Source organism: Molossus molossus, unplaced genomic scaffold, assembly GCF_014108415.1.
Source record: "Molossus molossus isolate mMolMol1 unplaced genomic scaffold, mMolMol1.p scaffold_m16_p_19, whole genome shotgun sequence".
Lineage (NCBI taxonomy): Eukaryota > Metazoa > Chordata > Mammalia > Chiroptera > Molossidae > Molossus > Molossus molossus.
The window spans coordinates 15,062,330-15,086,507 of record NW_023425354.1 but is presented as its reverse complement, the minus strand read 5'-3'; the positions used below and the strand labels follow the sequence as shown (position 1 = coordinate 15,086,507).

The 24,178-nt window shown below is 54.1% G+C and overlaps 1 protein-coding gene across 1 annotated transcript in view; it reads left to right on the top strand.

Moving 5' to 3' along the window:
- The first annotated feature begins 2,029 nt into the window (after positions 1–2,029).
- WNT3 (Wnt family member 3) overlaps positions 2,030–24,178 on the top strand; it is a 43,106-nt gene continuing 20,957 nt past the window's right edge. Inside the window, exon 1 of the mRNA XM_036269379.1 lies at positions 2,030–2,222. Coding sequence (XP_036125272.1) covers positions 2,143–2,222 — 80 coding nt within the window. The 5' untranslated portion in view covers positions 2,030–2,142. The remainder of the gene's footprint in view (positions 2,223–24,178) is intronic.

Here is a 24,178-nt window from a genome sequence, read left to right as displayed (position 1 = left end):
GCTGGGTAGGATAGAAGTCCAGGGGAGACCTAGCAGGCCATTAGGGGTGTGTGTGTAGAGCTCTCTACCCCTGAGCTGGAGTTCTGGGGCTCGGCCGTTAGGGACAATGGCAAATCCACTGTGACCTTCTTTCCGGGGAATCAGAAACAAGGAACCTAGAGTGAGCCCACCACTACGGCATCTCCACAGCCTCCAGCCCATTCACTGTCCCTGGGCAGGTTAGAGCTTTTTCTTCTGCTCATCCTTCCCCTTCTCCGCCTCTCCCCTTCCCCCCTTCCCTCTTTTTTCTCCTTGGATGCCCTCTGCTAGCCTCTTCTCCTCTTCCCTCTGTCTCTGTCTGTTTCTCTTGGTCTCTCAACTAGCATCTCTCTCTCTCTTTTCTACACTCAGTTTCTCCCTTTTCTTTCCTTCCCTCCTCTCTTTCATCTTTCCCCGGACCCCACCCCCTCCAGTCGGGCTAGGAACGCAGCAGAAGCCGTGACAAGCCCAGGCGGCTCTCCCGACCCTTGGTGCCCGGGGGCCAGTTCCCCGAGCTCCCCGCGCCCACAGCAGCCGTGCGGAGAGAGCTGTCAGGATGCGCAGGGCCAGCGGGTTTGAGCTGTGGGCATGGGTGGCCCAGATCAAAGGCCAGAAATGTCTGGCCCCCTGGGATGGACTTCCTCCAGTTGTGCCCCCACCTGGTGAAAAGCCCACGTTCTTAGGCCTCAGCAGGACTTGGGGCTGCCCCTTCTGCTGCGGTTCTCTGAGCAGTGGCCCTTGCCCGCCTCTCACTGGCTTTGCTTGCTTCACCCCAGGCCCAGGGCTGCTGCTTGGTCCGGAGTGCCTCTGGGGGCCTTGGGTGGCCAGGGAGGAGGCTTGGAGGGGCAGGGCACCCAGGTGACAGGGGCAAGTCCCTCCAAGATCTGCCCTCTATTTGAGCCCCCCTCAGGGCTGAGACTCCTTGACTTTGTAGAGGGAGAGGACAAAATAACCCACTGGAACTTGGAAGGACTTTTTACCTTGGTGAGGGTGGGGTATTTGGGTGCATTTGGCGTCCCGGGAGAAAAGGAGTTGTCACCAAACTCCAGGTTGAAGCCAAGGGCAGGAGAGTTGGGGAGGAGGGGTGTGTCTGGAGGGCAGCTGGGTCTTCCGAGGACCCCGGCTGCTTTCTGCGTTTCACCCAGCCCACAACAGTTCATCCACAAGATCCAGATGGGACTGCGGGTCGTGCTTCTGACCTGAGCTGGAGGCCGGGCCTGAACCCCTTGAGGAGAAAGTGACCCGGCTCCGGAGCAGGAAATGCAACTGACTGCTGGTGTCAGTTGCAGGAAATGCAAAGGCAGCAGGAGGTCCCGATACCGATCTGATCCCTGACAAAAGACTCAAATGACACTCGGCTCTGTCCCCCGGCGCCGCCCGCAGCCAGACCTCCGAGCCTCGGCAGACCCCTCTGCGCGCCTCTCGGACACCCGGGAAGCGACCTCCCGTGGCCGGGTCGAGTGGCTGGTGGTTCTCGGGCTCGGGAGGCTGGAGGCTGGGAGGGGTTGTATTTCCCCACCCCCTCCGCGACCCTCGGAGCCTGTCCTGCCGGAGTGAGGCTTCTGGAAACATCTCTGTGCTTTCTACTGTCGATTCCTCAAGGGCCCAAGTCCCAAAGAGGTCACGGTCCCCCGAGAGAAAAGGAGACACCCATCCATGCCCATGCCGACCCGGCACCACGTGAACGCCCCCGTCAAAGCTCCAGCTCCCTTAACCTGGCTGGCGGGGTGCCGCGGCGGTCCTGGGCCAGCAAGAGGGTCCAACGTGCCGTGCACCCCTACCCAAGTTCTCACTGTGTCCGGGGCGCGGGCTTTGCCCAAGTTTGCTGGGCGATGCCCTTCCCGGAGCCGACTCGTGGGCCGGGCGGGAGGGGCGCGTGATTGACAGGCTGAACTACAGACTCATCTCTTACCTTAGGCCGCGGGCGCTGATTGGCTGCTCGCTGACATCCTCAAACCCGGCTGCTCCGCGCTGGGCTCGGAGGGGGGCGGCTGCGGGTGGAGGTGCGCTTCTGACAAGCCCGAAAGTCATTTCCAATCTCAAGTGGACTTTGTTCCAACTATTGGGGGCGTCGCTCCCCCTCTTCATGGTCGGGGGCAAACTTCCTCCTCGGCGCCGCTTCTAATGGAGCCCCACCTGCTCGGGCTGCTCCTCGGCCTCCTGCTCTGTGGCACCAGGGTCCTCGCCGGCTACCCAATTTGGTGGTAAGACTCGCCTCTTGTCTGCCCGCGGCCCGATTTCTTCGCCGAGTCCCCGGGAGGTGGGGGCGCCGGCCGGGGGTGGGCTCCGGCAGGGCTGGGGCTCCTTTCTCCTTGCCTCCTTCCAGCCCCCCACCCGCCCACCCCTCCTGGATTTTCTGCTGGTGTCGCCTTCAGTATCCAACTCCTGGTTTCTCTGATAATCACCATTTTCCCTGCTACTCGCTGCAGAGGCTGGAGGACTTTCCCCGTCTCAGAAGGTCTCCTGTTCTTAAATCCTAACCCGACACCCATCCCAATCTGGGGGCCCCAAAGACCCTCCATTTGCTTGCAGTTGGGTTTCTGGAAATACAGCGCTGACCCTGGGGCCCACCCACTCCTCTTCTCCATTTTGGGGTCTTCATGGGCAAAATCATCCTGTTCCTTCCTTGCCACCCCCACCTCTGCCGGCGCCTCCATCAAGAGATTTCCCCACAATAATCCCCGTTTGCCTTCATATTTCAGACCCCAGTGGCTTCAGGGATCCCAGGGGCAGGGGAATGGGGGGGATTTCATCAGACTCTCCCCACTCTGCTCTAGATTAATCTTGAGCCTCAGAAGTGAATGTGGTATTTGCTGATCTGAGATGCCATTGAATTCGGATTTTATTCATTTCTTGCTTGTCCATCCTAGAGAAATGGGGGCTCCTTGAAAATGTTGTTTGGAAGGGGGTGGGTTTGTTCTTCGACCAAAAACCCAATTTTCCATGTTAAATTTGTTCCTTTTGGAAAACCGATGACCGAGGAGAAAGGAAGAGAGGGAAAGGAGAATTCCATCCCTGAGAAATGCGGATACAAAAGACATTTTTAGTAAATAAGGCTAGGAAACCAGGCGCGGTGTTTGGGGGGGAGGGTGTGTTTATGGGGAGCCAACTGAGAAATAAACAGCCCATTGGGAGCCCCAATTCCAGGGAGTCCCCTTGTTTTCCAAGCGGCCCCATCGGCCCCGGGCAGATCCTAGAGGCCAGAGGGGAAAGAACCAGTTCTCTAAATTACACCCGCCTCTCCTCAGTCTCCAGCCCCTGCATTCCGGAAAACTTTAATTAAAGAATCTTCCCCTCCTGGACATAGGACAGTCTGGGCCTGGGGGGTGGGGGGGCTGGAGGTGAGTAGGAAGAATTTAGGATCTGTAAGAAGAGGGGCTTTGGCCCCTGGGGTGAAAGTCAGACAGGAGAACCACCAGGGTGTGGTGCCACCTGCATGTCCCTCTTTCCCCATCTTGCATCTCTTCTCCGGCCCTGGATAGGGGGAGCAGAGCGAGGAGATTGGGGGGCCACACCCCGAGTCTGCCACCAGTTGTTTGGGGGTGGTAGTGTTTATTTCTGGATGTTTGGGGGTTGGGATGGGAGCTGGAGCAGGGCATGGTGGAGGATCTCTGTTTAGAAGGTGCTGAGAGTTGCTCCCAGGACAGACACCCCAGGGGGATCCTTTTTTTCTGCCCAGTCCATCCTTCCCTTGACACTGGGCTGGCCGGAGGACTCCTGTACATAAAGAAGTCTGTGGAGGTGGCCTGGGCAGCCAGGGATTCTGGGCTGGGGGCTTTGCCCACTGCAGGGAAGGCTACTGTGGAAACCAGTCCTGCCTCTGTGGCCCTTCCTGACCCCCTTCCGATCCCCTTGCTAAGGCCATGCTGTTCTTTGCTTTCACAGGGACCCTGACCAGGGGGAGGGTAGAAAGAGAAGGTGTGGAGCCCCACCAGCTGGAGGGATGAGCAGGGAGACCAGGTTGCCCTACACTATGGACTGGAGGAGGCACTTCCTGGGCAGTGCCTATGAGGAGGGTGGGGGTCTGGTGTGTAACGGTGTATTGGGGAGCACTAGATAAGAAACACCCAATAGAAAGATGTTGGAAAAACCTGGAAAGCCAGAACATTGGCCCTAACATAATGCTGGACACTTGGATTGTTTGGGGGTTGGGGGGACATGGATTCTGCTTTGTCTGAGCACAGACCTGTGTGTGTGTGTGTGTGTGTGTGTGTGTGTGTGTGTTTTCTAGGTCTATGACCCTAAGGGGTATCATCTGTACACTAGTGTGTTTCTGTGTGTAGGAGCGTCTGTGCCTGCAACTGGGTGACCGTGGTGTGAATTCGTGTGAGATGTGCCTGGGGGACCCACAGCCTGTGACAGGAGATCCATGGCCTGTGACAGGGTGTGCTGCTGTATCTGCACACAAGTGTCAGCAAGTGGCTGATTCCATGATGTGTGTATTTGAAAGAAAGAGAGAGTCTAGGAGTCTCTATGCCCATGTCAAGGTCAGTACCTGTATCTGCTTATGACACTGCATGACTGTGTTCATGACTGGGCATGCGAGTATTGTGTGCGTGTGTGTGTGTGCATGTGTGCACATGCCTTCATGACAGTGTAAGGGGAAAGCCCCACAGATGTCTTTGTGCATGGATATCAGTGCTCATGGCCATGGCCTGATTGTGCTTGTAAGTATGAGTGTGAGGGTTGTGTCTGGGTCTGCCTATGACCCTGCCTTCAATTGCCAGTGGCCATGGCTTGGCCTGTGGCTATGGATATGTTTGTACACATATGACCTATGGGTGTGAGTGACATCCTGAGATTGGGTGCTTGGTGGGCAGTCATGGTTCTGGAGGGCAGTTCAGCAAGAGACAAAGGTCTAACAAGGAAGCTGCAGGGGGCACAGCTGACCTGGGGTCTGGGCGGGGCAGTGTGGGGTGCAGAGCCTCCTGTCTGCCTGAGCTCTGTGGTCAGGAGTTCTCCCCTCTGAGGCCGATTGTCTCTGGTATTGGAGCTGGAGTAGAGGGTGAGTTACCTTTGCAGGGTTGGGGCCAGGGCCGGGCCCAGCCCAGGCTGGGGACAGTAGAGTGGATGGGCCTCAGATTCCTGTTTCTACTCTGCCTACTCCCCCCCACCCCCAGTCAGGTTCCAGGCCTTTTAGCATCTGAGCCCATCAAGGCTGCCCTTGCCCATTAGGCCCACCCAGCTCACACATTCCCCAGGAGGGATTTACGGGGGAAATCGTTTAGCTGGGATTTCTATCTGTGCCACCCCTCAGGAAGGCACCCCCATCTCAACGCCCTGTACTGCCGGCCTCTGCCCTGAGAGGAGGTAGACCAGAAGGCCATGGGGGTCTCAGAGAGGCTCGCTGAAGGAGGTGTGTTCCAGGCCCTGCAGCCAAGTAGTGGCAGAGCTGGAACAGGAAGAGGTGACAGCAAGCACTGATTTCTATAATTCTTCTTGTCAGTCGCCGTGAGTGCCTGGTGGAGGAACTTGTCTTTCTTCTCCTTCTTGGAGGAAAAATGAACTATCTTATTAGGGCCCAGCCTAGCGCCTACTACATTCCAGAGGCAGAGGCCCTGGTGGAAGGGGCCTGTGCTAGGGGTCAGAGTGCACCCCACTTCTGTGTGACCCACCCATCTGGGCCTGTCTCCTCCCCCTTTCCAGGGGTCACCAGCCTGCCTTACCTCACAGCTAGGGTGGGGGGGAGTGTTCTGCAGAAGTCAAGGGCAGTGAGCTGCGAAATAACACCTGAATTCTCTTTGCACCGTCCTGAGAGCCATTCCCCTACTCAAGCGCCTGCTCAGCCCTGCCTCAGTTTCCCCATCTGTCAGGTGTCCCGCTGCCTCCCCCACCCACTCCTACCTTCACTCCCCTTCCAGAGGCTTGTGAACATGTTCAGTCAAACCCCGTGGGGGTCAGTGGGCTGGGCCCAGGGAGGCACCTGGAGACTGCGGGGGAGGAAGGCCCCCAGGCCAGGTGTTAACACTTGTAACAGGCAGGAATTACAGCTGGCTGGGGCTGGGGCTGGCGAGGAGCTGAGCTGGCTGGAGGCTGTTGATCCCACAGACAGACAGACAGATGAGCAGATACCAGATCGAATGGCCAGGCTTTAAGCGGGTGGTCTCCCTTCCAGGGCAGGTCTTTCCCTGGGGGCATGTGGTAGGGAAATTAATTCAGGTCTCTTGGAAGTGAATTAACAGCCCTCCTGACCACCCCACACCCATTGTGGGCGGAGCTTGATATCCCGAAGGGAGTAAAAGGGGTGGCTGATTTGTTTGTATTCTTCTGATGGGACTACATTTTGCTTAAAAAACAAAACAAAACAAAGACCTGAAACAGGTAAAATTCAATATTAAAAAACAAAACAAAACAAAGACCTGAAACAGGTAAAATACAATAATACCAGGAGCCTGGGGCTGAGTTATGTTCTTGGAAGAACCTGCTTTCATGTGTGGGGAAGGCTTGGGGGAAGGAGCAGCTGTCAGGGAAAGTTCTCCTAGAATTTCATAGCACTTTGTCAACAGCTCTGAGGCTAAGAGGTGAGCCATGGGCAGAGTCTGGTCCTGAGCATCACTCCCACCCCAGGGGTCCTTAGGACCTCAAGTGTGGGGCAACTGCCCAGTAGGAAGACCTTTGTGGGGAAGGTCCAAAGAGGCAGGAGCTGGACCATGACTCCCAGCCCTTTAGCAGGCACTCTCTCCTCCCTCCCTGCAGTTTCCCTAGTGGCACACCCAGCCAGAGCCCACCAGCACCCACACTCTCTGGCATCTGGGTGCATCTCAGTCACTGATGAAGATGGAGAGGGCTCTAGGTGGAAATCCCCAATGAACAGACTCAGCCAAGCAGGTATCTCCCAACCCGCTTTCTACAGAACTTAATGTTGATACACCCGATTAGTACTTGGGCAGATGTAGAATTGAAAAGGTGATATGTATACAAGGTGGGGGAAGGGAACTATGACCCTGGGGCTTTCTCTAGACTTTGAATAGGTCTCTCCTTGGTCTGGGCAAGAGGCAAGGAGACTGAGGTGGGGGAAGGAGAGGTGACTCTTTCCTAGGAGAATGCAGCTAACTAATCCTGGGGAGAGCAGGGAAAAGGAAGACCTTTCTAGACTCAGGATGGGGAGAGCCGGGCATTGAGGAGGACCTGGTCTCCCAGTCTTCTACCCACCCTGCTGTGAGCCACAGAACTCTTCTAAAGCCACCAAGGAGGGAAAGACATTCTCTACCCCTCTCCCTGGCTTAGGGAGGAGGTGTGCCTCCTTCAAGGGTTAGGGCCCTGCTGATGTTCCATGGATATGTTCACAGCACCTGTGTGCTAGAAGGTGCTGAGAGCCAGGAGTGGAGAGACCTGTGTGGTTCTGGGCTTACCACCAACTGACCGAGAAATGAGTCCTTTTCCTTCTCTGTATTTCAAGTCCCTATCTCCTTCTGGGCTCCCTTTTCCTTGACCACACTGAGGGGACCCTTCTGCCTTTGGGAGTCCACAGGACTCTGGCAGGGACCGGATTCACTGCTGTGAAGCCTGGAGCCATGTGGCCCCAGTGCCACTCCCCTGCTGAGCCTGCCTCCAACACCCAGGCCAGGCCCATTCAGACACTCAGAGCGAGGTAGGAAGCCCAGCCCTCTGCTCCTGCAGCCCTATCTGACCTAAATTCCAGAGCTGGCTGCTCCCCTGCCGCCCAGCCAGCCCCAGCCAGCTCGCTCCTCCAAAGCCCACTTCCCCCGGACGCTCACGTTCCTCTGGAGCCTGCCCAGGTTCACATCAGGCTTTCCCATGTACTACCTGGGGACCCTAGGGCAAGCCAACCTCTCCCAGCCTCAGCTTCCCCATCTGTAAAATGAGAATCATGACTGCTTCTACCTGCAAGGGTGACTGTAAAGATTAAATGAGTAAATACATGCAAAGCTCTTAGAATAATGCCTCAGATACCAGAAGTACTATAAGTCCTGGATCTAAATTTGCCTCTTCCAAGGAGTCCTCCCAGATTGTCCCCACCTGGCTCATTTTCTCCTTATCCTCCGAGCCAGCTTGCCCCATTATACTGGGCACTGGTGACTGAGCCTGTAGCCTTATTCCTAACTTGAGGGAGGTAGGCCACGCTACCCTGAGCTCAGCTCTTTGCCTGCCCAGAAAGGGGAAGGGACGAGAAAGAGGGCTCTGGAGTGTCCCCTAACCCTCCTCCCACCGCACAGATTGCCAGACTCTTGCAGCCACTGCCATTTCCAGCTGGGACCTGGAGCCACCTTGGGCTGGGCGGGGGGAGGCAGGCTCATGGGAGGGGGAGTGGCACTGGGGCCGCCTGGAGCAGCCCGAGCAGAAGTTGCTCCTCCAGGAGCTGAGAGATGATTCAGAAGGTGATTTATAGACGGAAGGCAGAAAGCTTGGCTCCTGGCAGAGGCCTGCTGCTTAATTACATTCTTTGGGGGGTGGATGTAGGAGTGGGGCAGCAGCAGGGGACCCACGTCTACACCCTCCCCCTCCAGGCCCGGCCCTGTAGCTGCCCCATCTCCAAGCAGGGTCCCCCTTTCTCCTGCTGCAGGAAATCCCCTGCTCTCAAGGAGACTGGTCGAGAGCAGGAATGGCTTGGGAGGGTGCAGAAGAGCCAAGGCCAGAGTCCTGTCTCCTAGGACTCCCCCAGGGCAGCCTGGGCTCCAGGACCACCTGGCAAAGATCACTCTGCTTCTGGGAAGGTGAATAGCTAACCCACCTAGCAGAGGGTTTCTGGAATCTTCTGGAGGGTGGCAACCCTACACTTTTCCTCCGGTGCCCTATCCAACTGGTGCTTCTGGGTCCTTCTTTCAAGTGTGCTGCTTTTCTGTTGTTCGGTTCTCAGTGGGCCACCGCTGGGTGCTGAGGACCAAGCTCTGTACTAAGAGGTCAAAAGTCAATTCTTTGTTGTTAGGCCTGAGCACACAGCCGCCTCAGATCCGGAAGGGTCCTCCAGGCAGGCTCAGCCTGTGACTGAGGAAGAGGAACTTTCCTGTCCTCATTTAAGTGAACATCTCAGAGAGTCACCACAATTCAGCTGCCAAAGCCGAAGTCACATCTGTGCTGTAGACAGGCAGCCCCATCCTGTGCAGCTACCTGCTGTGGTGACAGCTGGATCCCTCTGACCCATGTGGCAACCAACCATCTCTCTACTGCTTCTTAGCTCCCAGGCGGCCTCGAGACCCTAAAACTCCGCCTCTAGATCTTGAGGCTAGGAAGGTGTGCTGGGGGGCGGGGAGCCCAGGCCCAGAGTCTATTTATCTGTTTATAGATTGGCGTGTGCAGCCGGGAGGAGTTGGCAGGGGTCAGGGTGGGGACACTAGACAGCTCTCTGGTTCCCCCTGAGGCGGGCCTTCTCAAAATGGCCTCATTATGTGTGTGGAGTGAATTCCAGAAATGTCAGGCACACCCATACATCTAGGGAAAGGACGGAGCCGTGACAATGTGCTCGGAGACAAGAGGGGGCAGAGTGGGGTGGTGGGAGGTTTCTGGGCAGGGAGTTCAGAGACCTGGCTCTGCCACTAGTGCTAGTGTGACGTTAGGCAAGTCCCTTCACTGTTCTGTGTCTCGATAAATGTGGGAGTCGGACAGGCCGCTGGCCTGGGGCTTCCGGCGCTGAGATCTCAGTCCTGGATTCTGGTCACCCCGCTTTAGGATCATCTGTGCCTGGCGGTGGGGGGTCACTGAGATCATGGATGAGGCTCTGCCTTCCCCAGGCCTCTGTTTTCTCTTCTGAAGAATGGGCACTTGCCCTGCCTTCCAGCAGGGCTGGAAAGAGTTTCAGGAATAATCCTTATGAGAGCCCTTTAAGAACTTTCAAGTACTTTCTAGAGAAGGTGACATCATTGCTGGTCCTACCAGAAAAGAGTAAGAGCCAGCCTCTGGTCAGAGGGTGCTCAGAACAGACCCAGCAGGACTCTCTTGAGAAACTGTTTCCGGAAAAGGAGGAAGAAATGGGCACAGACAGGGGGGTTCTCAGCTCCTTCCTGTGGGGGTCATGAGGCGCAGTGGGGAGTGCCCAGGGCAGGGAGCAGAGGTTTGAGGCCAAGTGGGCACGGGCATGTCCAGGTCCCTAGCTCAGGGCATGGGGTGGGGAGCTCTCCTGACCCAATACGGAGATCACAGGCCTGAGCTCAGCCAGACACACGAGTGGGATTTGTAAGCAGGGACACAATGGCGGGAGATGTGTGTGGAGGTGAGGAGGGCTGAGGGCAGAGGGCCAGGAGCCAGAGGGCCCTTCTGAGGCCTGTGGTCATCAAAAAAACCCTATCGCCCTGAGAGACTATTCACTTGAGCTAGGGGTGGAGAGGGGGATGGGAGCAACAGGACCCAGCACCCAGGTCTGTGGGGCTTTCTGTGAAACCTGCCCCTGGGCACAGAGTCCCACTTCTCTGCCAGAGCCAGCTGGCCAGTGAGGAAAGCCAGCCCCCGGCAGGCCCATGAGGGATGCAAACAGGGGCTGTGGCAGCGGGAACCAGCACCCTGCTGCCTGTCCGCTCTTCACACCTACCTTCCTAACTTCACCTTCTCGGATGTCTCTCCCCTGCTCTAAAACCTCCTCTGCTCCCCACCTCTTGTAGGGCCCCAAGGTTCCCTGGGATCGGTCTCCACCCACTTGTCACGTGTATGTTTCATAACCGTGAGTCCCCCAACATCCCTCTGTGCCTGTTCATTGAAATACTTCGCCAGCCCCACGCTCCCCTCCCTACACTCAACTGCTGACATTCTGTCTTGCCTTGAAGACCCAGATCAAAGTCCTCCTCCTTCGGGAAGCCCACCGAGACTCCCAGGGAAGATGCCGTCACTCCCTCCTCTTCTCCCCCATGGGACAGACTGCCACATCCCACTGCCTTCCACCACGGGCTTTGGGTCTTATTTTCCTCCACTAAACTACTAGATAGTGGAGTTTTAGGGAGACCCCGAGCTTTAGTCACCTTGGGGCCCCTCACCCAGGGCCCCGTGTCACTGTAGCCTGTCTGTGTATATTTCTGCCCCTGTGTGCACTGGCTGACACTACGCTCGGGTGTCTGTCCAAGTCTTTAGTTTAAAAATCCCACTTGTGTTTGTTGACGATGTCTATGGGCTGGTCCCTCTCCACACATCATAACCCAGAACAAACTCTGCCCATTTCACAGATGAGGACGCAGGTCCTGCAGCCTGTTCTCTGAATCCACGTCCTGCTGGGCCCAAAGCTTTCCGTCCACCACCGTTCGGGCTCAAAGCAGACTTCTTGTTTAGGGCAACACTTGTTCTGCCTTGTTTCTCAAAGGATGGCTCTGAGGCCAGATTGCGTATGACCTTCACCTTGAGCGCTGCTGCCTTGGGTTTATTGATACTGTTGCTGAACCTCTGGGAGGGCTCTTATTTGGGAACATGTACAAGCCACCGGCAAATTATCACATGTCCTCCGGCTGGGATGGTAGTGGCCAGGTGAACGTTTTGTTGCAGGGAGAGTGGTGGTTTTGAACATATTGCCGCTTCCTGGGCCTCCATTTTCCCACCCGTGAAACGGGGTGCAGAGCACAGGGCCCCTCATGCTCCTCAGCTACAAGCCTTGTTGTTCGATTTAGTCTTTTGCTCCCCAGCACCCCGCCTTCATCATACACACACCAGGGAGCGATCACACCGAAGCCTCTTTCTTGCCCAAACCAATTCTCATGTTAGTGTCTCTGGCAGAGATGAGATTTGACTTGACCTTTACAATCCAGTCTTTAGCTTTATTTCTCCCTGAGGAGTTAGCGTGGTCTCTCCTTTCAGACATGGTTTCCTGGCTGTTCGGAAACCCAGAGTCAAGCCATCCTTGCACTTGTCTTGACCTTGACTTGGCGTATTTGTCTTTTGGTCCTGATTTTCGATTTCAGTGTATTGTTACTTAAGTCTGTGTCTTTTGTGTAACTGCTTGAGGGCAGACACCGACTTTCACTGCCGATCTCTGCATCACATAGCAGATGCTCATTAAATACGTGTTGCCTTTGGACCGAATATTTGCCTTCAGCCACTTCAAATCCTGCCTGGAAAGAGCAAGGTGCACACAATTTTTAAAAAAAATCTCGCCCTGGCCAGTTTGGCTCAGCGGTTAGAGCATCAGCCCGCGGACCAGAGAGTCCCGGGTTCGGTTCCCACTAAGGGCATGCACCTCGGTTGTAGTTTAGTTTGTCCCTGGCCCCGGTTGGGGTCATGTGGGTGGCAACCAGTCGATGTGTGTGTGTCTCTCTCTCCCCCCCCCCTCCCACTCTATCTGAAGATAAATGCAAAAATGTCCTCGGGTGAGGATAAAACAAACAAACAAAAATCTTGCTATCCCGGGGAGTTGGCCCTGACTGGTTTTGGGTGGCAAGAATTCTGATGGGGCTCTTTCTGTTTCTTTATCATCAGCTTTCCTTCCAAGTCCACAGAAGCCTTGTTTTCAGGGAAGTCACCATCTTTTCCTTGCCCACATCCTGCTTCATTCTACACTTGACATCGGAAGCTTTTCCTCTTGGGAAGTGCTCTTGTTTCTGGCCGGTGATGGCGCGTCCCTCTCCCCCAGCTCTCGTCACACCTCCTTCCTCCCACCTCCCTCGCCCAGGAAGCCAGCCAGCACCACTGCTGCCTGCTGCAGGTGACAGAAAGGCCTGGCAGTGCCAACCGGTCTCTCCATCTGGGCTGCTCCCCACTCCCTGGCCCCCAACCTCCTTTGTCCCGCCCTCCGCCCATGTCAGCAGCCATCGTGAGAACTGCTGTCACCGTAGGGCACAGAGGAGAAAACAGAGAGGGAGGCCGGGCCCAAGGTCACACAGGGCGAGCACCAGGCTCCCCATTGCCATCCAGGCCCTTCCCGTCAGCAGAACCCCCGAGGGGCACTAGCGTGGCCTGGGAGGTGCCAAGCCCCCATCCACTGATGGAACCTCAAAGGAGGGACACAGGAGAGTGGCCAGGAAGGGAGCCAGGTGTCTTCTCAGCTGTGAGTAGCCTCTCACCTGTCTGCTTCTGCCCTCGGGCGGCAGCTCTGGAGACCACTGCACCGAGCACCGTGACTTCAGGAAAGAGAACGCCTACCCCGGGCCGCTGGTTCTCCACCGTGACTGAAACTGCGGGAGGGATTCTGGAGTCTCCCTCGGTGTCAGAAGGATGGATCCATAACCCTGGCTCTGTCCTTGAAGCTAGAATAGCCCCCACAAGATTGGCATCTTCATCCCCACTTTATCAGGAGCTAGGAGGCGGGAGTGGACGGCCGTGAGCTGGGGAAACGTAGCTCATACATGCACTCCTCCTCCCAGAGGCCCAGGGAGGGCTACTCTTGTTACCCTCATTCTACAGATGAGGAAACTGAGGCTCCAGAGAGGCACTTTATGGCCCAAGGCTGCACGGCGGCAGCCCCAGTGCTCCAACCATGACACAGGTCTCTGAAGCCAGGCCTCCAGGCTCCCGTCCCTTTCAGTCAGGCCGCGCCAGGAATTCCCTCCTCGGGCTGACTGCGGTCTGTCCGGACAGTCCGAGCCCAGGTTCCGTTTGGTCCCCAGTGGACGTGAGCATCCCTGGAGATTTTCAGTGTGCACTCAAGGCCCAAGGTACAGTCCTCGCCGAGTCTCCCCTCTTCCAGAACAATCCCTCTGCCTCCTGCACAACTTTAACCACCTTTTCCTCCCTCTTTACCTCTTGCCAGCTTCTCTACTTTTTTTTTTTTGCAAGTGCTGTGGTCCCCAGAACTGCTTTTAGATCTGGGCTAAAGGGGTCTGGCCCCAGGCCCTTCAATTTAGCCCCTCCCCACAGGGCAAGACATTTGGGGTCCCAGGGGTTGTACCCACCCAGAGCTCACCCCCACCCCAAACATGCTCCAGTGCTCAGGTTCCTTATTGTCTTGCCCAAATGGCTGTGAACCAATTTCTGGGCTGTGCAGACTTCTGTCTGGGGTTCATGCCGTCGGGGCAGGCGTGCTGCTAGGGTGGGTATCCTAGGGCTGAGGGGGTGGGAGGGGAGGGCCTGTGGACGGAGCTGGGAGGTGCAGGCAGTGTCCAGTATGGAATGGGTTGGGGAGCAGACAGAAGGCTGGGGCCTGGCTCTCCCACGTCAATTTCTAGCACAGAACTCCGTGGAGAAACCCCCTTCCAGGTGGTGAATACAGTATTTGACCAAGATAACATGATGGGATTTATTTTTTCACTTGTCATTGAAGTCTACGTACAGGAAAGTGCATAAATTATAAGTGTATAGTTCACTGAGTTGGATACAATATATTATATTTAACAGTTTGTTAAATGAAACTTTTAAATATGGGGCCCATGGCAGATGAGCCTTCATTTAGAGTTCTTGCCCCAGGCCCCATAGTTCGGCCAGGCTTGGGGATGGGGCGGGAATGGGGCCCAGGGTCTGACTAGCAGAACCTGGCAGAGGGCTGACTTTCTCCATCTTTGCGGTTCATCCTCAGTGGACCTTATACATTAGCAACACCTGGCAGTCTCTGGTCACCTTTTTATTATTTAAAAAAAAATTATTTTTCTTTAAGGGAGAGAGAGAAGGGAGAGGAAGAGAGAGATACAAACATCAGTGAGAGAGAACATCGATTGGCCGCCTCCTGCATGTCCCCACTGGGGTCAGGCCCACAACCTGGGCATGTGCCCTGACCGGGAATTGAACTGATGACCTCTTGGTGCGTGGGTTGACGCTCAACCACTGAGCAACACCGGCGGGGCTCTGGTCACCTCTTTTTTTTTGGTACGTGCCCCTAGTGGGAACCGAACCCGGGACTCTCTGGTCCACAGGCTGACGCTCCAACCGCTGAGCCAAACTGGCCAGGGCTCTGGTCACTTCTTAGTTTCAAGTTTCTTTTTGTTAAACTGGGACCTTGTCTTACTCATTCTCGGCCTCAGGGGATCTTCCTTGGTGTTTGGTGAGTTTTTAGATGGCCCCATCAGAAGAGTCCTGAGCCAGGACCTCTGCCTGGGTTGTTCCCCACTCCACAGCATGGCCGCGCCCCGAGGCCCTCGGCCGTCTAGCCCCTGCCTAACCCCACCCTCCGCTCTCGCTGGACATCCTCCCCCTTCCACCTGCCTTCGCTTGTCTGGGTAAAAGATTGGGCATTAGGGGGCATCAGTCCTGGGCTCTTGGTGGTTCTGCTGGCTGATCTGAACCTCACTGAGCCTCGGTTTCCTCTGTAAAATGAGGGCTACTGCGAGACGGCGCAGGGTCTGGCGCCAGTACGTTTTGCCATTGTTACTCTGGTTTTATTATCTGTGTTATTCCTGTGGTGCCTTCCATCTCCAGACCTTGGCATTTGCTCCTGCCTTCTCTTGGAAGGAGGTCTGTGAACTGCCATTCATTCTTCAAAGGACAGTTCATTCTCCATTTCTTCCGGGCCGCCTTTCCTCAGCTCCGGCCCCAGCGCGGCCCCCTTCTGGGGGTATCTGTGAGCCCCCCGTGGGCAGAACCAAGTCTCCATTATCTTTGCATAGCACAGGGCACATAGTAGGTCCTCTAAGGTGGGTCATGGGACAGGGTCAGCTGCCAGTCATAGGCTCGGCCTTGCAACCCCAGCTGGATGCTTCAATGAGGTCCTTCTGGGAAGACCTGATGACCCTCGTCACTAGTCACCTTTTCATGTGCGTCTGTCTTGTCTTCCCCACTAGAGTGTCAGCCCCTTGAGGGCAGGACTCTGCTTTATACGTCCCTGTATCCCCAGTGAGCCTGAGTATCGCAGGAGCACAGCTGGCAATTCTGTAGGTGTTGGCCAACACAGCTGGCTGCCTCTGAGGCAAGCTCATGTCCAGGCTCAGCTGGTGCCCAGTCCCTGGGACAGCATTTCCTTCCCCTCATCCTGAGACTCCCCGCAGGGTCCAGACTCCCCACCCCCACCCCAGGGAGGCAGCCTGATGTCCAGATAGAGGGCAGGCTCTGGGCCCAAGCCGGCCTTGGTGTAAAACTCAGATGAGCTACTTTGTAGCTGTGGAACTTTGGGTAGTTCCTTTAAAATATCAATTTGTTCAGCTGTAAAATGGGGGTAAAAGTCCTAATCTCAGGGCAGTTGAAATGTGAGGTTGAAATGAAATAGTACATAGGGACTGGCTGGTGTGGCTCAATGCATTGAGTGCCGTCCCATGGACTGAGAGGTCCCGTTAGATTCCTGGTCAGGGCACAAGCCCAGGTTGCAGGCTTGATCCCCAGTGGGGAGTGTGCAGGAGGCAGCAGATCGATGTTTCTCTCACATCAATGTTTCTCTCTTTCCTCCCTTCCTCTCTCTAAAAAAAGTAAATAAAAACATTAAAAAAAGAAGAAGAAGAAGAGAGAAAGCAATAGTACACAGGAACTGAGTTAAAGGTGAGTAGGTGCTGAATGAATTAAGGACTTCTGTAGTCATTCCAATGTAGCAAGGGTTATACAATAGTCCATCCCAGGCCAGGCTTCCGCGGAACAGAAAGATCTGAATTTCTTTCGAAACAGAAAAGGCCAGCTGGATGCCCACTGCCTTTATCAGGGAAGCCATACCCTTTATCTTGTGTGTCCCATCTGACTAACCTGTGCGAGGAGGAGTGAGGGATGGGCGTGTGGCCGGACGCTGTGACCCAGGGGACCCAAGAGAATGTGGACTCTGGCCTGACCTTGTGTCCTGGTGTCCTGTTCAGCCAAAATGCTCACAAGGACCTCCGGTTCCAGGAAGGGAAGGGTGCAATATTCTCCCTTACCCACAGGCTTGTTCTCCAGGGTTTGTTATCCGTGGACAGTGGTGGTCTGAAAATATTAAATGGAAAATTTTGGAAATAAACAATTCAAAAGATTTTTGATATGTTGATATTTTGAGAGATTAATTTGCATAACTTATTACAGAATATTGCTATAGTTGTTCTACTTTATTATTATTATTGTTCATCTCTCGCTGTACCTAATTTATAAATTAAACCTTATCATAGGTATGTATATATAGGAAAAAGCATAGTATATATAGGGTTCGGTACTCTCTGCAGTTCCTGGCATCCACTGGGGGTCTTGGAAAGTATCCCCTGTGAATAAGGGGGGCTGTTGTAGATCAATGTGGTATCTGTTAGACTTTTACTGGGGTTCCCAGGGCTGGTCTGTATGGGCTTCATATGGCCCTGGTTAATGGCTTGGGCACTGGCCCTGACAGCCCTGCTAAGCACAGTGAGTAGGTTTGGTTGGGGTACCAGGGGGCCTGGGTGGGATGCAGCTGAGCTTCCAACCTTCAGGTGAGAGGGGCCTGTTAAACCATAGGAAGAAACGGAGGCATAGAAAGGCCATGTACTACATTTTGTTCTCAAAATATTTTTTATTGCAAATTGCTAACAACTGTTCTTTAATTATGTGATACTTGACACATAAGAGAGAAAACCTACTATATGGTATACAGGATATAATGGCAAAATGAAAACCTGGGCCACCCCACACCCCTGAAGAACTGGAATGTGATCAAGGTCACCAAATATACCCATGGGCTCCCCCTGTCTGATCGCCCATCTCCCTCCAGACATCCTGAATTTTGCATGTTTATTCCATCACTTAAAAATAAGTCTTTCCCAGTGAAGAATATGTACCCAATATAGATTTCATTTTGCTTATTTTTAAGCATTATAAAATTAGTTTCTACTATATGCGGTCTTCTGTAACTTGCTTTTCTCCCTTTGCATTATGTTTCTAAAATTCAGACTCTGTTGTTGGATATTACTGGAGCTCTTTCGTTTTTCATAGCTGTATACTAGTCCATCATCTGAATATACCACAATTTGTCTCTTCCATCTCCTGTCAATGAATGAGTATCTCGAGGTGCCCATGAGGGAGATACCCATGGGGTACCCACCAGGAATTGCACTTTGGGTTGCAGGGTTTGTGAATCTTCTGTTTTGCAAGTTGATGCCAAGGTGTTTTCCAAAAAGGCTCTACCCATTTGCACTCATCTGTGCTTTGAAACTTGGAATCAAGGGACATCATTTTTGTCAGTCTGGCAGCCATAAAATGTGATTTGGTCTTTGTCGGTAGAGGTGGTACCGCTGTAAGGTCCCAGACAGAGCAGCAGAGGCAGGGCTAGGACCCCAGAGTTCATGTCAACACATGCATTTGGAGGAACAGATGGCCCATGTCTGGCCTGTCTGGTGGAAACCCTCCCCGCCTTCAGCTTCCAGTCCCTCAGCTCCTCATATCGTCTGCCTAAGGGCAGAGGGCTCACTGGCCATTTGGTGACAGGCAGTTTTAGCTAACTTGTCTTCCCTGCTTCACCTCGCCACCTTCACCACCTCTTCCCTTTCTGCTCCTCAAATGTACCCTCAGGGGCTGTGAACACCCTGCCCACTCCCCAAAACAATGCCACTGCTTTTGAGGGCCCAGCCCCTGTCCTTTGTCCCCAGGGGCCACCTGCCTGAGTTCCAGAATAACATCTCTCAGGTGCCACTTCAGGAAGAGCAGAAGGTGAGTCCTTACCTTAAAGCTTCCCCCGAACACTGGACTCCTTCCCTCTGGGAGCACAGCTCTGAAAGCGCATCCTCCCTTCCTGCCGGGGTAAAACTCCACTTCCTTGGGCCTCCACTAGAAACAGGTTTCCCTATGGAAAAGCTCTTTCCCTCGCCTCTCCACCTGCCTGTGACCGGCCCAGGATTTTTCCAAATCCAGCTCAGAGCTGCCACCTTTCCGGGACTCAACCTCCTCTCTCTCTCTCTTCCCCCTCCCCCTTCTGTAAACCTTTGGGGCCAGAGCAGGACATCCTAATGTGTGTTTCTTACACCAGTCCCACAGAATCCTGCTGAGAAGGGCGGCCAGGGTCAAATAAGTTTGGGAAGTGCCACCTGCTACTTCCAGCCTCTTGGTGTTAATGGTGCTCATTAGCATATTAGCATCTCATTAGCATATTAGCAACACAGAGAGGACCTGCAGGGTTCATTGGTTTAATCTGTTTTCCCAAAGTATTTAACCTCAGAGCCTGGGGTGCCCCCTCCCCAGGTAACAACTATTAGCCAAGTAACAACTACTACCCATTTGGAAAAAGTGATCTAGAGGATTCTCCTAACCCTGTCATATGTCAGTTTGTCCTCATGGTCTTGTTCTTCTCAGTAATCTGGCTGTGAGTCTCCTGACCTTCCGATCATCCTGTGTGAACTAGTCCAGCCCACAGCACCCACCTCAGAGGGGCTTGAGTGGAATGCATGCACCAAGGCATGAAGCAATGAAGGAACAGAGCAGCCAGCCAGCGAGCCAGGAGCCAGCCAACCAGCTGACTCTCCTCTGCTGCGAGGCAGTCAGAAACGAGGCCCAGCTGGTCTGTGTACCCCGAGGACTCGGGTCTATCTGGCCAGTGTCAGACCCTCTCCACAATATTCCCACAAAGCCTACCCCCATCACTTCTGGTAGAATGAATCACTCTTCCACATGAGGCCTCCTGTAATTTTCTTTTTCGGCATCTGTCTCCCTGTGAGACCGGAGCCCCTGCAGGGCAGGCACCATGTCACACTCACCTCTCTGTATTCCCATGAGCGGTGCTCGGTCCCCAGCTGCTGAATGATGGATCGCTCTCTGCCTCCTTCCAGAGGCGCGGCAGGCGCTGGAGCCAGACTGGATGTGTCTCTAACTACCAGGGTAACCTCAGGCAAATCACTTAATCTCTGCCTTCAATTTCCCTGTCCAAATGGGGGTGATGATAACAGTATCTCCCTTACAGGGTTGTTGGGAGGATTAAATGAGTTAATATTGTAAAGCACAGGAAACTGACTGGCACCTAGAATGGTATTGCCTGTATTAGCACTTACAACAACAGCAATCGCCGTTTATTGTGCCAGGAAGTGTGATAAGAGCTTTCCCTACATCGTTTCAAGGACTCCTCCCTCCAGCCTCTTTGAAGCAGGTGATGTTTACATTTTTCTGATTAGGAAGCTGAGGCCTCCCAAAGGGACAGGGTGGGCAGCGGGTGGTAGCAATGGATCAGGTGGCCCAGATCAGCCAGTCCTGACCTGTAAGCATTCATGGTGCTGCTTACCGCTCAGGGTTGGGTAGCTCCTCTATTTCTACTTCTACTTCTTTGCCCCGATAAGTACCCCACGAGAACCAATTCAGTTTTTTGTTTTTTTTTTAAATCCTCTCTCCTTCCCCCAAAATGGAAATCCATGGACTACATGATTGGATCTTATGTGCGTGTGAATGTTAGCAGGTGAGAACAAATTATTTGGGAGGCCTACTGTTGCCAGAACCTTCTTCTTCTTTTCTTTATTGATGTTAGAGAGAGAGGAAGAGAGAGATAGAAACATTGATGAGAGAGAACATTGATTGGCCACCTACTGCATGTCCCCAATGGGGATCGGGCCCACAACCTGGGCATGTGCCCTGACTGGGAATCAAACCAGTGACCTCTTAGTGCATGGATTGATGCTCAACCACTAAGCCACACTGGCCAGGCAGCCAGAACCTTCTTGGTAGACCCAATGAGATAGATACCGAGGCTCACTTTAAGATACATGGTGGAGAAGTCACCGGAGTCCGCAGTGTTGCAGGACGGGCCGAGAGACCCTGGCCTTCAGCTTGGTATCATCACTCCCGCACCTTGCCCAGGGCCCTGTATGTGCCCAGGAAATGTTTGCAGGCAGGGCACCTGTGGTGGCTTTATCCAGGCAAAAGACAGAAAAGTTCCTGAGGGTTAGCAGCCACGGATTAGGGATGGTCATAAGGGCCTCAGGACCGGGGGGCCCTCTCTGACTACTGAGATGAGCATGCTCGAACCCCTTCCCCATGGGCCAGCCAGCCTTCTCCGACCCATAGACTGACCCGATTCTTTCCCACTTAGGAGAACCCCAGAAATCACAGGGTCCAGTGTTCCCTCCTTTCCACACTGGCAGGACTGGCCACACAGCTGAGATGTGGGGGCCTTGAGAGGGGCTAAGTGTGGTGATATGAGCGCAGGAGGCTGTTCTTGGAGCAGAGAAGGTCGGGGGACTTCATTCTGCACAGGGGAGCACTCCTTTAGCACCCGAGAACAGACCCGAGTCCAAGTGTGGCTGGGAGGGCAGAGCAGGTGACAGGTAAGATTTCCCAGCAGGTGTCACGAGGCGAAGGCACCATGAGTGGGAGCAGTTGGTGTGTCTGGCAGAGGGAGGAAGAGAAAGGGCTGAGATCTTTCCATCCTGGAAAGAGGAGAGGGTCCCAGGAATTTACAGACTGCAGTCAAAAGCTTGACTAGTGTGAGGACCTGGTAAGGTGCTGGATTTTAGGTCTGTGTCCTCTGCACGGTGGTCCAGTGTGTTCTGTGAGCAGAGGAGGCCCTGGGTCCCGTAGCAGCCCCTTCTCGTCGCTGCCTGAGGTCTTTGGCTGCTCCTCCCCACAGGATCCCAACTGAACTCCCCAACTGGGGCCACCGACAGAGCCAGTGGTGTGAACACTGGGTGCCACGGCCTCCTGGGGGCCTTTGTGTTGGGCCAGATGACTCCAGTGTTTCTTCCAGCTCTGACAGGCTCCTTTCCAGGGACCAGGCCTGCACAGGACCCGGGCCTCTTTAAGGCCCATGGTGGTCCCCACAGCACTGCAAGTGGGATTTAAACTCATCAGCTGGGACCTCAGGCCCTGGCCTCCTTCCCTTTGCTCCTTGAATTTCAGTGTTCTGTGTAACGTCGATGTCCCCCAAATGCCTTTCCCGTTCCTTTTCTCTTAGGGCATAAAAATTCCCCAGAGGTCTTATGGGTTATCTGTTCCCTGTCCTACTCCATGTCCTCCTTCCCATGTCTCCCTGCTGCCACCAGCACAGTTGGTGAGCTAGCTGGTCTCCTGGCACTTGTCCTCTGTTCCTGTGCATGCGGCTGCTCACTGGGCTGTGCCCTCCACCAGGGGAAGGTGCCCATTCAATGCAGAGCACACACTGGGTGCTGAGTGAATGCATTCTGCTGGAATGGACTGGTTATCACCGAAGGGTGGGATCTAGACAGAGAGCAACATGACAACAGTAGGGATCTCAGTCAGACAGATGGGGAGCAGGGGTCAAACCCCACCCCACTTACTGACTTATGGTCCTCTGTCTGAGCCTCAGTTTTCTCATTGGCAAAGAGACAGTAGCTACCTCTCTGGACTGTTGAGAGGATTAGCCAAGATGCTGTGCGGGGAAACGCTTTGCAGACTGGAAGGTGCTGGAATGTGTGTCACTTACCCAGACCTCTTTTGGGAAGTCGATGCCCACCTTTGTTGACATCTAGTGGGTTTGGCCTCTTGGAAGAGGTCTTGAAACCACCTGTCCTGTTTCACACACAAATCCTTCTGGGTTTAGTCCTCACCGCCTGTGGGGATGCCTTCGTGTGGGTCTGGCCTTGTCGGACATACAGTGAAATAAAGCTCAAGTGTGGAGATCCATGACAACATTCAAAAGAAAAAAGATCAATAGGCAGGGACCTCGTGTTTGAGTTTACAGGACTGTAAATCCAGAGAGCAGCCTGATGATCCGGACAGACCTGAGTATTCCCTTCCCCTCCGCCTTCAGTCCTTCATCAACATGCTCCTTACAGAGCTTGTCCTAGTAAGTGCCTCCCCTCATTGCTTTATTAGCCACATCAGCACCACCATTTCCTAGCTGTGTGACCCCAGACATGTTACTTAGCCTCTCTGCACCCATGTCATCACATGTCAGGTGGGGATAATAATAAGCTCACAGGGTTCTTTGGCAAAGTAAAAGATATATTCTACGTAAAGGGCTTTCTATGGCTCTTGGCACTAGTCAGGGCCCAGTAAATGTTAGCTATTTTTATTAATAATAATAACCATTCTGAGTGCCTCAGTAAATTGGTTCTCTCACCACCTTACTTATAGCAGAGTTCAGAAATTATTTCTTCATAACCCCCTTATTAACCATTCTCTACCTAAATGAATATACCCACATTGTTTTATTAACCATCGGGTGGGCACCTCTAAAAGCACCCCCTTTCATTTACAGCGCTGCATGTCCCCATCACATCTCCCCAGAGCCCTGTAGACACCTCCTCCTGTCTGTTGGGACCCTGGTCTTCTCGTAGGCAGGGTGATTCCAAGGAAACCTTAACTGGAGCTAATCTGCTTTGACATGTTGCCCCTCATGCATAACACATGTCCTTTTCGTAGATAAATTGATCATTAAAATTCTTTTTACTTTAAATGTTTGCTATTTGTGTGTATGGATGTGATGATTTTATCTTTTCTGTCCAAAGTGTTTTTGCCCTTGGAAGAAATTCATTTTTCCTTTTGTAATGGACATGACTAGAACACAGGATTGAACATACAGACCTTCCCTGTGGCACTGCACTGGGAGAGCAGCCTGGTGGGGTGCTGGTGCAACAGGGCGCTGGGCACAGTGAGGAGAGCGGAGGGGAGGGCACAGGGGGGGAAGACAGACCAAGAAGAGGTGAATGTCCAGGAGGGCTCCACCATGGACTTGTGGAGAGAAAGTATTTCCAGTGAGAGATGAGTGGGGAACTCTGCGTCCTAGACAAAAAAAAAAAGTAGCTGTGGGCAAGATGAGCAACCCCCAGAAGGAGAAAGGCCTTGGTATCTTGAACCTCAAGAGTGTTTGTTGGTGGCCTGCGTCTCTGCAGAGAGAATTTCCCTTACTCCCAGACACGGTGGCCAGGCTAAGAAACATGAACTGGCAACCAGGAAGAGGGGGAATAAGGGCAGAAAAACCGGGGATACATGGGAGGGTTGAAAGCTGGGGCAGGGAGTCATCAAATAAAGCATTAGGTTGTAGGAAGAAATGCTTTCTTTTGAAATAGACTTTCTATCTTGTTTTCTCCAATGCATGTTAGCGCGCGTCTTTGTAACGCACAGAGAACAGGAGCCGGTGGCGGGCTGGCCGGTGACTTGGACCTAAGCGAGCGCAGTGGAGGGCCAGGCCCACGCACCTGACCACCAGGCGCGCTTCACTCCCGCCGCTGGGGAGATGGAGACGCGCTGAGAGGCCAGGAGGGAGGCCAGGAGGGAGGCCAGGAGGGAGGCCAGGAGGGAGGCCAGGAGGGAGGCCAGGAGGGAGGCCAGGAGGGAGGCCAGGAGGGAGGCCAGGAGGGAGGCCAGGAGGGAGTGGACTACCTCCTGGGAAGAAGTGAACAAAACCTTGGTTGGAAAGGATGCACGGGATACTGCCAACGAGAGGAGGTGGGGCCCGGGAGGGCTGGCCGAGGGCGAGGAGGCCCGGCCCCGCCACCGCGTGCGACTGGGGGCAGGTTCTGAGCTTTGTCTGTGACCCAGGACAGTGCTCCCCCACCTCGCCTCCCCT